The following is a 12,737-nucleotide window of genomic DNA, read 5'->3' as shown; positions in this document are numbered from 1 at the left end:
GCTGAACTGTGAAAACATCAGGCATGCACATGGTACACAGACAAGCAAGAAGATAAATTACTCATACACATAAAATAATCTTAACTAACATACACACCTCCTTTACTCACCTACAAGCATTTCATATAAAAATACCCCAACTGACCACCAGTCACACTCTCGTCCATAATAGCCATCACCACCTTGGGATTTTAAGACTTCAGGTGAAATATAATCAGGTGTTCCAACTGCCGTATCACATCGTACCATACCTTCCTAAAACAGACAGCAAGCATGGATTAGGATTTAATTGTTTTCAATTTAATGCAACGTAAAGAACTGGGTTATATAATATCATACCAAAATTTAACACATTATTCTCAACAGCTAAGAAACAGTAATTCAAGTTTTTGCTTTGTTTTGTAGCACTTACTAGATGCCACAATCTCTTATTCTTCCCTGCCAGTATAATGACTGCATATTCACTGCAGAGACCAAATCAAGGCAAACAGACTGAGAAGATTATATAAGAAAACATTTTACAGCATATAAATATTGATTTCATTATTTCTTAACCAAAATATGCCTGATTTAATTATACTAGAACTGTGATTAAAAATACACAAAAGCTAACTAGAGATATTAAATTGAGCAAAATGTGTAAGGTGAAGGATTTGATGGTGTTAACACAGAGTAACTATTGAGTCTACATTTTAATACCCTCTTCCAACATTACTTATTTTTACCTACTTGATTAATGCAACTGAATAAAAACTAAATGAAATAAAACTGAAATAAATAAAACTATTGACACAATAGTTTTTATTTAGTTTTTCTTTTTAATCAGTATATCTTTCAAAATGATAAATACACATTTCTAACTATTCTGCTATATTAAAAACATATAAACCATTCCAACCAAACAAAAAAGATTGCATATTTCCTCCTTTTGCTATATGTATAAATTATTATTATAAATAGTAAACACAAGTTTCTCTTACAAATCACTTTTAAAATGAACCACAGAATCTTGTACATGTTAAGAGAATGTACTAAAGTATTCATAAAATATTTCTGAAACATTTGAAATCCATTTTTATGAAAGTCTTAATTTTAACATCTAGTGACATTTACACTAATTCCATTTCTAGTTACCAGTAGTGAATATGGCAAAGGTGTTATTAAAGATTAGTAAATCTGACAACCTACATTTACCCCAAATAAAGAGGAAAAAAAAAAATAAACCAGTGACAAGTTTCTAATATGACACTGTAACCATGGTATCAAGATCAACGAATATGGTTCTGTCAATTCTGGACAAATCCAGATATGGTTAGTAAATTTTTAACAGCCAAACAAAATTACAATTTAAAAATTCACCTTATTCATCTTCATACAAGTACCAAAATCTGCTAACTTCAAATGTCCAGACTTATCCAGCAGCATATTATCAGGCTTCACATCTCTGGGAGAGGAAGAGACAAACAACAGAGCATTGCTGAAATGATCAGACACTGGTAAAGCTATGAAGCAGTTACTCCAGACCAAGAGCCCTTAACCCACATGTGACAGCCTAAATCCGCATGCACTCCTTATCTACACCTAGAGACTCAAGTGCATCAAAATATTCCTTTATACACTGTTTTTTTTAAAGCACAGTTTGACTTTTTTTTTCCTTTTTCGGTTTTTGGAGACAGGATGTCTCTGTGTAGCTCAGTTTGATTCTTGTAATAAAAAAATCAGTAGCTTCAGAGATTAAACACAAAAATACATGTAATCTAGACATAAAAGTCAAATGAAACAATGTTTGCTTAGGGAATAAAAGACATTTTCTTCAGTGGTATTGCCACTAGCAAGTCCTTATGTTCCTGAAAATAACCGCTCAACCACACTCCTGTAAGCGACCCAAATTTAAGTCATAGGGAGGTAAAAAGATATTTAAGTACAGGGAGATTAGTTGGCTACAGGAAGATCAGTGTGAGTAGGACACGAAAAGGTAATGGGTGATGAATATGATCAAAATATATTATATACAGAATAAAAATGTAACAAATCTATTATGTATAACATGGAAATAAAAATTATTGTTCATCACATAACTTTTGAAAACCACTTTGATTTTTATTTTTTAATGATATAAAAGATATAAAATTAGATTAACATTATTAAAGAATATATTTACAACAAGATTAAACTTGCACTAAAATTCTAACATGCCGCCTGTGTCATAGGGGAGGAGAGGAAACCAGGTAGGTTGAGAGTAGGAATTATTAATCAGGTGATGTTTAAGTTCTCTTTCACTACTCCTTTCTAAAAATAAAAAACTGAAAGCATTGTTATCTTTACCTATGAATAAAACCCATGGAGTGAATTGCATCCAATGCAAGAACTACTTCTGCAGTATAGAATCGTGCCCATTTTTCAGGCACGTCATAGTTGCTCATCAAGTTTACAAGGTCTCCACCAGGCATGTATTCCATTACCATGTAGAGATAACGGTCATCTTGGAATGCATAAAAAAGCTACAAATTAAAAGAAAAATAATTAGAATGATTTTTGCAACACTTGGTTTCCATATAAAACCTAACAAAAATACTACTGTAATATGCAAGTAAATAGTTGAAATGTGGGATAGCTTTAAGTGCAGGCTAATACTTAGGGCAAGTATAAACACCACAAAGATCCTATGCACACAAAAGAGCTATAAACTCAATATTCCAAAGACACAATGGGAGTCACTTCACAGCTCTGTATACTACATCTAACTTTTTATACTGAATGGTATGTAATAGTTTGAGCATGGACAAACTTCTTAAGCAAAGAAATACTATACTTCTACGTTTTAACATGCACATGAGAACTTTATTATTAACTTTAAAATGAACATTAGAACTCTCAGGTTTCATGAACTGGGTTTTTGGCTTCACTGCTATGCACTAGTTGCCTGGTTCTGGAAATCTGCTTAATTTCTCCATGTTTCTAACTGACCATAATCTCTTTTACAAGGGTATAAAAAACTAAATTGCTTTTACTTGCAAATCTACTGTTCAATCAGCATCTGAATGTCTGGTAGCTGAAAAGGTTTAACGATTTTTTTTTTAATTTTATTTTATTTTATTTTTTCTTTTGGTTTTTCAAGACAGGGCTTCTCTGTAGCTTTGGGGCCTGTCCTGAAACTAGCTCTTGTAGACCAGACTGGCCTCGAACTCACAGAGATCTGCCTGCTTCTGCCTCCCAAGTGCTGGGATTAAAGGAGTACACCATCACCGCCTGGCTAAGTTTAACCAATTTTTACTGAACAAAATAATCATAACCTCTAACTTGAAGTGCACCCAACAACAATTGTCTTTCTGAATTGTTAGAAGATCAAATCATTAGCAAGAAACTGTCAAAAATATCAGGCAAAATCTACTGTGTGTTCAGAGCTGAAGTAGAAATCAAACAATTTTTAAGTAAACACTAGTTCAGAACTAAAAGCAATCCCAGGGAAAACACCACCAGATTTACACAGATGTCTTAAAGCCTTCACATTTCATTTTCTCAATAGTGTTTCGTTATAGGCTTGCTTTGATTTTACTTATTTATTTTATGTGTTTCTTTACATACAGTGTACTGTGTGGTAGATTCCCATTAAGTATGTATGCTGCAGTCAGAGCACGACACTGGGCGTCTTCTACCACTCTGCCTCACAGCACTGAGATAGGGTTTCTCACTGAACTGGGAGCCTGCTGCTTCATTCCAGGCTGGCCAGCCAACAATCTCTTATGATTGGTCTGTTTCTACCCCCCAGTCCTGGATTACAGGCACATGCTGCTACATCCAAGTTTTGTTTTGTTTTTTTTTGTTTTGTTTTGTTTTGTTTTTTTTTAATGTATATGGACTTTGCCTGCAATTATGTCTGTGCACAAAGTACATGCCTAGTGTCCATGGAGGTCAAAAGAAGTAATCAAATCCCTTGGAACTAGCATTACAGATGGTTGTGAGCTACCATGTGGGTGCTTAGAATTAAACTCAGGTTCTCTAAATCAACTGGTAGAGATCTTATCTGTTGATATGGGTGCTAGGGATTTGAACTTAGGTCTTTAAGCTCTCAAGAACAAATGTTTTTAGCCCACTTAGCAGTCTATCCAGTCCCACTTATATTAATTTAAAAACTAAACATGGACAGATGGGTTCAGTTGCTAAAGCACTCTTTACAAACAAAAGAACCTGAGTTTGATCCCTAGAACCCATATAAAACTTCAAGGTATGCTGGCATTCACTTGTAATCTAAGTGCTGGAGAGACAGAGACAGGACAACTGGGATTTGCTGGACAGCCAGTATCGATTAATTGGTGCACTCTACACCAATGAAAGATCATTGTTCAAAGAAGAAGGTAGGCAAATGATGTTAGTTCTCATCCTGCCTCAACAAATGCACATGCACCTGCATGCACACACACACGCACACAAAAAAATACATGCCCACATTATCACTAAATTAAAAGCAACTAAATTTAGGAGTAAGAATAAGAAATGAAGTATTTCATCACTACCCCAGACTAAATGTATACTTTCTAACTTGAGCACCATAATTAAAGAAACATTGTTTTTCTTGTGGCAGCTTATTTACATATAAAGTAATAAGATAAAATTCAAAGATGTCTAAATTGCAAATTGAACAATTATGATATAAACATTTTAATCTTTAATAGAAATAATACTAAACATCCATTTTTCAGGAGTTAACAACAGAAGGCAATACTGTCTCCCCAATCTCTTGTTCCCCACTATCAAGGGATATCAACAATGTCTAAATGCATTTTTAGTTGTCATAACCATGGTATGTGGAATGTAGAACTGTCACCGGTATATTCTGGATAGAGGATAGGAATGTTGTCAAACATCATAAACACATTAGTAACTGGATAACTGCAGTGGTTTGAATAAGAATGCACCCCCCCAAAAAGCTCATGTATTCTTAACAGTCCTGGGTTGATAATCATTTGGCCTTAAATTTTTAGTGCCAGGGAACATATACCAAAATGGTACAGCACAGCCACAGTACTGGAGGCAAAGGTACGAGGCCCTGAAGTGCCAGGCAAAACCCAATCTACAAAAGAAATACACAAATTCTAGTAGCTGTGACTGCCAATGACCAAATTATGTAAAGTTCATGGGCCATAATTTCCTTGCTTATAAATATGAAACTCTCTTTAGTGTGTGTATGTATTTTTTTTATCCAGACAGGATCTTATGCTAGGTCTCATACTTCCTATGTACCTGAGGACAGCTTTGAACTGTGAGGCTTCTGCCCCTGCTTCTTGGGTGTTAAAATTGTAGGTACACGCCACACCTGCCTAATTAGTTATTTTAATTGTGAAGTAAAGTCATGCATGGACTCAAACCCCACTAAATTATTCTGAGTTTTCTGCCTATGTTTCAAGTAAGTCACCTCTATGACTTTTTGTCTTTAATTCTGAAGTCTTTTTAAACTAAGCAAGATTATTTCCAGATTCCAAACATATATTTTGTTACTACAATGTATATTAAAGACTAAATAAGCACTCTAATAACTGGAATAAAAAGATTTGCAAAATGTTGTCTATTTTGTGTACATGTGTGTGCTGAGTCACCTAATTTCCCCATTCTTTCACTTCAACACAAGAGACATTTACATGACTAAGTGATTAAAAAAGAGGGCCGCATGTTTACACACAGACACACACACACACACACACAATCATTACTAACGTTAAGATATAAAAACTTTCCTTAAATTCTACCAAAAATTATTTTGTTCTGACCTTTCTAAAGATAACTAAATTAAAATTTATGACTTCAAAAGTAATGATATATTAGACAATTTTATAACCACCAACAAATTATTACTGTTCTAAAAAATATATTTCTCATATATGTTATTTACAAACCAGTACTGCATAAGAAAAGAGGATCAAAACAATACCTGAACAACCCAAGGACTATTGGCAAAAGCCATGATGTCCCTTTCTTCCCAGAAAAAAGCAGAATCAGATCTCTTAATCATTTCAAATTTGCTGAGAAGCTTCATAGCATATACCTTCCTGGTGGATTTATGTCTTACCTTTAAAATTGAAAACAAACCATTAGTTAACATTTAAAGCTCAATGTTTCATTGAAAATTTACAACATGACTTTAATACTTACTAGACAATGTGGATATTTTTGTTTCTTTGCTTCTGCTTACTTATCCCAACTAACTAGTGTCAATACTTTAATTACCAGAAGGAATGCTATTAAAAAAAAAAAACTTTTAGTCCCTATATTCCCCATAGTCTGTCTCATCATGTATGTTGTCCTGTTCATAAAACTTTATTCCACAGAATTGTATGTAAGACTTTCCTGTGAGAAATGAGATGTTTATTAAAATGCTTAATGAAAACACTTCCCAACCACTTCCAGATCTGACCAAAGGTTTTCATGCCTTAAGCAAAAATGCCACAGTCATTTAAAGAAAAGATTCTATAAAAACAATTATTTTTCCAAATATATAGTAAGCAGGCAAGTAGGTGTTTTTTGTTTTTCACTTTTAAAAAAATTGTTTTTGAAAATTCTGAGTAACCTACCAATTGAACTTCTCCAAATGCACCTCTGCCGATCACCTTCACTACCTCATAATCTTCAGCTTTCATCCGTAAGTCTCTAATTTTATTTATTGTGTCTTTATCTGTATGAAAAATATAATTAAGTCACTAAAGCATTATAATGAACACCATTTACTTTACAATCAAATTACTGAAAAACACAATGAAAAGACAACAACAACACATTACAAATTAGGAATGTGATGGATCAGTGGTGAAGGCTCATGAGGCTCTGGGTTTAGCACCTCAGCACTCTATCTCTCAAAATAATTGATATATGTGAATTTTGAAGTTATATAAAATAGAGAAATATTTAATATACTAAGAATTGGTTCAAATAAAGTTTTTAATAATTTAACTATCACATCAAAGGTTTTTATAAAAATCTAATGTTATTTTAAACACAAAAACTGCTGCACTTTTTTTTATAGACACTATCTTATATATCCAAAGTGTATGTGGTTTCAGGAGTCAAACCCAGGGCTCCGTTTATGCTAGGCAAGTATATTTTACCAACTGAGCTACACTCCCAAGCTGAATATAAATGCAGCACTAAAAATAATATAATTAGTTAATTTTAACTTATTCTTGGGATGTTAGGTAAATAACAGATCTGATTTAGAAAACATGGATAGGTGCTTTACATCAACGAAATAAAACTTTATCAATTCATTTAGGCAATCCTTTTAAAAAGATACAAATTCAAAATATCAAAGCCATATGTACAAAAGAATTAAAATTAAATTTCTAGCCGGCAATTTTTGTAATTATACCATTAATTTGAAGCTAGATTTTAAGACATGCAGTGGGGATCACTGAAATTATTTATATAAACATGTCATGCTAGAGATGACGACAATTTACAAATTCCCACTGGGAAGATAGTTTAGCTCCTAATTTGGTCATGGATTAAAATAAGGCTATTTTAATCCATATGGGTCAACACTGGTATGAGATTGCATGAAAAAGTTTTTCATTTCATGTTGTTCATGCATGTAAAAAATGATTAAAGTCTACTTTCTAATAAAGGTAGCTATAATATTCTTGCCTTTCTGTTAAAATATATGTTCAAACTTAAATATTGGTGTAAGTTATGGCCAACAGACACATGCAATGTTAATAAATTTCTACACAAGGATAAATTTATCAACTTGCTAGGTACTTCAAGATGGTACTATATAGAGATACAGATACTATTCAACCAATCTTTTACACAAATAATTTGTGCTTACTCTACATCAGGTTCTAATGTAATCACTAGAGATATGGCAAAACTACTAGTAGCACTATTACTGATTTTAAAGGGTCAAATGCTAGTGAATGAAACAATGAAAAACCTAATTCAAAACAGTATAAAATAAAAGAGATAAGCAGGGTCTCTCAAGTACTAAGAGGACACCAATTAAAGCCTGCCTTGGAGAAAAAGGATTAGAAAAACTATCTAGGGACAATGACACCTGAAACACATTTGAAATGAAAGGCAGCTGTTAGCCACGTGAGATCATAAAGAGAGAACATTTAAGTGATAGAATGCTGAAACTGTGTACACAAGGGCTCTGTTGCTAGTCTAGTATGCTTGTGCTAAAGTGGCAGAAGAGGCTGGGGATCCTCAACCTGGTTAAGGAGCCTGAACTTTGCCTGTAAGTCAGTAGTTAGAAACTATTATTTCTAGTGACACACATCTTTAATAGCATACCAGAGGCAGAGGCAGGCAGATCTTTGTGAGTAGACCAATGCCACCTGGTCTACACAGTGAACTCTAGGCCAGTCAAAACAAGAAAAAGGAAAAAGAAAAACAAGCAAGCAACACATAAAGAAAATTCTAAAGAAAAGAAAAGAAAGCTATCACTTAATGATAGGAAACTGTTACCCCCCCCCCCCACCAGATTACAGGTTTAGGCAGCTCAAAATATAAAAATCAAGGCACAATTTAAAAACAACTAGCATGGGTTGGAAGCTGCAAAAAGAAACTCAGGCAAATAAGTGTAATCAAACCTACACTTTAGTTAAACTACTCTGAAGAATGTTAAAGATAAATTCAGTAAGGATAAGACTGGATGGGGAGAATTTTAAAAGCATTTTTACATTCTACAAGAGAAATAAGGAAATCCTAAACTGGGTAGAATGGCCAGTCACACTTGAAAAAGTATACCAGACTCTAGTTATAGAAGGTTTAGAACCATAAAAAAATTGCAAAGTATTGAGATGGCTGGCACAGAAAACAATTAAAATCCTCCTAGTTCCTTGACTAGTTAGCTTGTCATAGCACAGGCTTGCATGCTACCAAGTATAAAGGTCTGCTGGGCAACAGTTTTGAGTCAAACTCAGTTTTCTATGGCCCTTGCTACCCTAGATTACTTCACCAAGGGTACAACTAGAACTAAGCACAGACTTAAAGAGTAAAGTCCAACCTGCAGAGTTTAGTTGCGACTACTTACCCACCTTACCTCAGGATTTAAAAACTCAACAAAGCACTCCTTGGTGGAGGGATACTATTTATGCTTCTTTTTTAGTGAACAACAGTACAAACAAAAGAAAAAATTTCCAAGCCTATCTTAGATGACTGGATTTTACTGGATCTGTAAACTCAATCAACAGGAAACTTAGGCTTGATCTTCACTGAAATTTCCATAACAGTCAAGAAAAAACAGTACGATAGATATGATAATATGACAGGTATGATAATTTGCATTACATGCACAACACCTTTCTATTTTTATTTATAATTTTTGGAAGCAGTCGGGGGTTAAGACAGGATCTCACTATGCAACCCTGGCTGTATGTGCACCACTACACTCGGCCCATCCTAACTTTAATTCTGTTTTCTAACATAGTTATGTAGTAACAATCCAAGATAAATGATTCCCTCTTATAATATTAGTCATTCATCCTGCCCTTTACACATAAATAATCTTCGGGGGCTCTATAGTTACATTATGCTAACAGAACATCCTAAAACATGACTATTCTCACTACCAGCATATGATAAGATTTATAACAATCATAATTAATATCTAAACACCAACATTAGGGTACAAATATAATGTAGACAAACTTATAAAGGAACCAGATCTAAGAATAAGAATTAAGAATATCATATGTAAGACAAGTATTTACTCATAGTCACTAAGTAGCAGATACTATACTTAAAGATGAGAAGAAATAGGATCCCTGGTATAGGCAGGCCATTTTTATAGCAGTGGTTCCCAACTTCCTAATACTGCAATCCTTTAATACATTTCTTCATGTTGTGGTGATCCCCAACCATAAAATTATTTTGTTGCTACTTTATAACTGTAATTTTGATACTGTTATGAACCATAATGTAAGTATCTGTGTTTTTCCATGGCCTCGGGGGAGGGAGACCCCTGTGGTTCCATTCCCACTGTTCTAGAGAAAAGAGAATAAGTAAGCAGTTATGTTCATTTCATTTTATAATGTATATTATAAAGGAAATAAGGCCAAACTTTCTATAGTCTACAAGTTCAAAAGACATCTACAGAATAATTTCTAAGGTGCACTGGTACCTCCAATAAACTGAAGCCAAAACTGAACATGGTATTGCATGCCTACAATCCCATTTCTTGAACGGATGGGGCAAAAAGATCGTATTTCAGGCCAGCTTGGGCTATTTTTTACATAAGGGACTCAGATAACCAAAAGGAGGCAGGGAGAGCAAAGACCCTCACCAAGACTGTCCTTTTAAAATGTAGCTAGCAGCTGTTTGTTTTTCCTTAATTTTTTGAGCAATTGCTCTTGTCAAAATTCTAATGGTCTTTTTTGTGGCAGACAGGGACTGATCCCAGGTCCTTGTACATACTAGGAAAGCACTCTACCCCCAAACCAACAGTGTTAAGAACATGTTTCTCTGTTCAGTACATGTTTGGTTGCCGTCAATCACATATCATTAGTGAATAACTTTTCTCTGTTTAGCTGTAAAATAAGCCAGTAGCAAACTTATTAAAGATTGCAGTCTTGTTTCTTTCCATTTTTGTGAAGAAATTCTACTGTGATGAGACTATTCCACATTAAGTGCTCTGGTTCTCTATAACTATTGCTGTCCTCTGAGTTGGAGTATTAGTATTTAGTCTGATAATATCACTAGATACTATATTCTTCAGCATGTCAACTACACAACAAAAATGTTTTACCATCTAACTTGATAAAACAACCCATATTCCAACATGCCTCAAAAGGACATTTAAAGTACATTTTCTATTCTTGTTTGAACAAACAGGTATGTACTAAAATAAAAGTTAAAACATGATACATGTGGCACTCAAAATACAACTTGTAATTATATCAGTATGATTTACACTACACTAAATGGTCACGTATGGCCTCTGTTACAACTACCCAACTGAACCACTATAGCACAAAGCTTCTATAAATGAGGCATTAAAAACTGAGATGGTGCTGGGTGCAGTGGTGCACGCCTTTAATCGCAGCACTCAGGAGGCAGAGGAAGGTGAATTTCTAAGTTCACAGCCAGCTTGGTCTACACAGAGAAACTTTGTCTCAAAAAAATAAAACAAAACAAACAAAAAGCTGAGCATGACAATGTCCCAATAAAACTGTTACTTACAGACACTGAAATATGGATTTCATATCATTTCACATCATGATATATTATTCCTCTAATTTTTCTGATTATTTAAAGATGTACATATTACCCTTAGCTTGGGCTTTAAGGAAACCAAGTTCTCATCTGAGGACATCACTTTTGCAGTTCTCAAGTGATAACCCTTACTCTCCCATCCTACTTAGATTACTGGTCCAAGAAGCAAAATAGGCGAAGTCAGATGCCATCTCCATACACAACCTCTCACTGTAAATGAGATGGTTGTATGTCTACTGATTCTTAGGTCACTTAGACAATTTTTTAGTTTACTGATTTCTCCAATATTCTCCTGGTTTAACTCTTTAAAGGCTTAGATAATCACTCTCTTACATGTATTTTGCTTCTTCTGCTACACTTAGTTTGGCAAAACAACAAGCTTTAATTCCATTTATCAATTATGCATTTTCCTAATTACTTTCAACATATACTCTAGTATCTAATATTCTCCCACTCTACAACACAGTATTTGGGCTGGCTAGTTTCATGTAAGACTGACATTTGAAAGTGGGAACTTCAAGTGAGAATGTCTCTGGTGTGGGAGGTCCATGAGCAGCCCCTTGCAACATGTCTCCACCAAACTGGCCTCTGAGCAAGCAAACTTGCGGGGCATTTTCTTTTCTTTTCTTAAATGATATATTCTTATTTTATGTGCACTGATGTTTTTGCTTGCTTGCATGTACGTATGAGGGTATCGGATCCCCTGGAACTAGAGCCATAGACAGCCATGAACCACCAAGTGGATGCTGGGAATTGAACCAAGGTTCTCTAAAGTACAGTCAATGCTCTTAATTGCTAAGCCATCTCTCCAGCCCCAGGGCATTTTCTTGATTGATATGTGAGGGGGTGCAGTTCACTGTGTGCACTGTCACCCCCCGGGCTTGATGTCCTAGGTGATATGAAAAACCAAGCTGTGCAATCCAGTAAGCAGTACTTCTCTACCTCCTGTGCATCAGTTCCTGTTCTGAATCCCTTCAATGACAGACTGTGATGTGGAGCTGTAAGCTGAAACAAACCCTTTCCTTCTGTGTTGTTTCTGATGTCTTGATCTTAATACAACAAAAGAAATTAAGACATATTTCAGTTTTGTGGGTTTTTCCTTACATCATCCACCAACCTCTCACTGATTTTCACTATGATACACTTAATATTACTAAGCTGAAACAAAGAAGCACACAGACAACTGCCAGGTTGTGTGTATGTTGAATTATATATTTTCTAGCATGAGAGACAAACCTGAGCTCTTCACCTTTAACGACACAATACTCCTATCTTAAGTAAATCCCTCAAAGTCAATGTCCAGCAGAAGTCCACTCTTTCTCTTAAGCTTTTTGCCTCTAAGCTCTTTCCTTACTACATATTCTAAGATGGACCCAAATCCAGGGTTCCCAACTGCAAGATTACAGGCATGGGCCTCCACATCTGACCATAAGAAAGCTTTTCAATCTGTAAATAATTATAAATGTGGTACTGCAAAGTATTTATGATATTTCTAATACAGTCATAATTACTACTTCACTCTACCCCCATTCTCA

At 34.7% G+C, this 12,737-nt stretch overlaps 1 protein-coding gene across 2 annotated transcripts in view; it reads right to left on the bottom strand.

The window, feature by feature from the left end:
• The window catches only part of Rock1 (Rho associated coiled-coil containing protein kinase 1), a 139,930-nt gene that overhangs the window by 95,409 nt on the left and 31,784 nt on the right, over positions 1–12,737 (bottom strand). For both annotated transcript variants that reach the window (XM_038329667.2, XM_038329666.2), the window contains exons 3-7: positions 6,567–6,667; positions 5,927–6,064; positions 2,326–2,501; positions 1,360–1,444; positions 111–255 (exon numbers count right to left, since the gene is read on the bottom strand). In XM_038329667.2, the coding sequence (XP_038185595.1) occupies positions 111–255; positions 1,360–1,444; positions 2,326–2,501; positions 5,927–6,064; positions 6,567–6,667 (645 nt within the window). The remainder of the gene's footprint in view (positions 1–110; positions 256–1,359; positions 1,445–2,325; positions 2,502–5,926; positions 6,065–6,566; positions 6,668–12,737) is intronic.

Source organism: Arvicola amphibius, chromosome 5 (genome assembly GCF_903992535.2).
Source record: "Arvicola amphibius chromosome 5, mArvAmp1.2, whole genome shotgun sequence".
Classification (NCBI taxonomy): domain Eukaryota; kingdom Metazoa; phylum Chordata; class Mammalia; order Rodentia; family Cricetidae; genus Arvicola; species Arvicola amphibius.
This window is presented reverse-complemented; position numbering and strand designations above follow the sequence as displayed.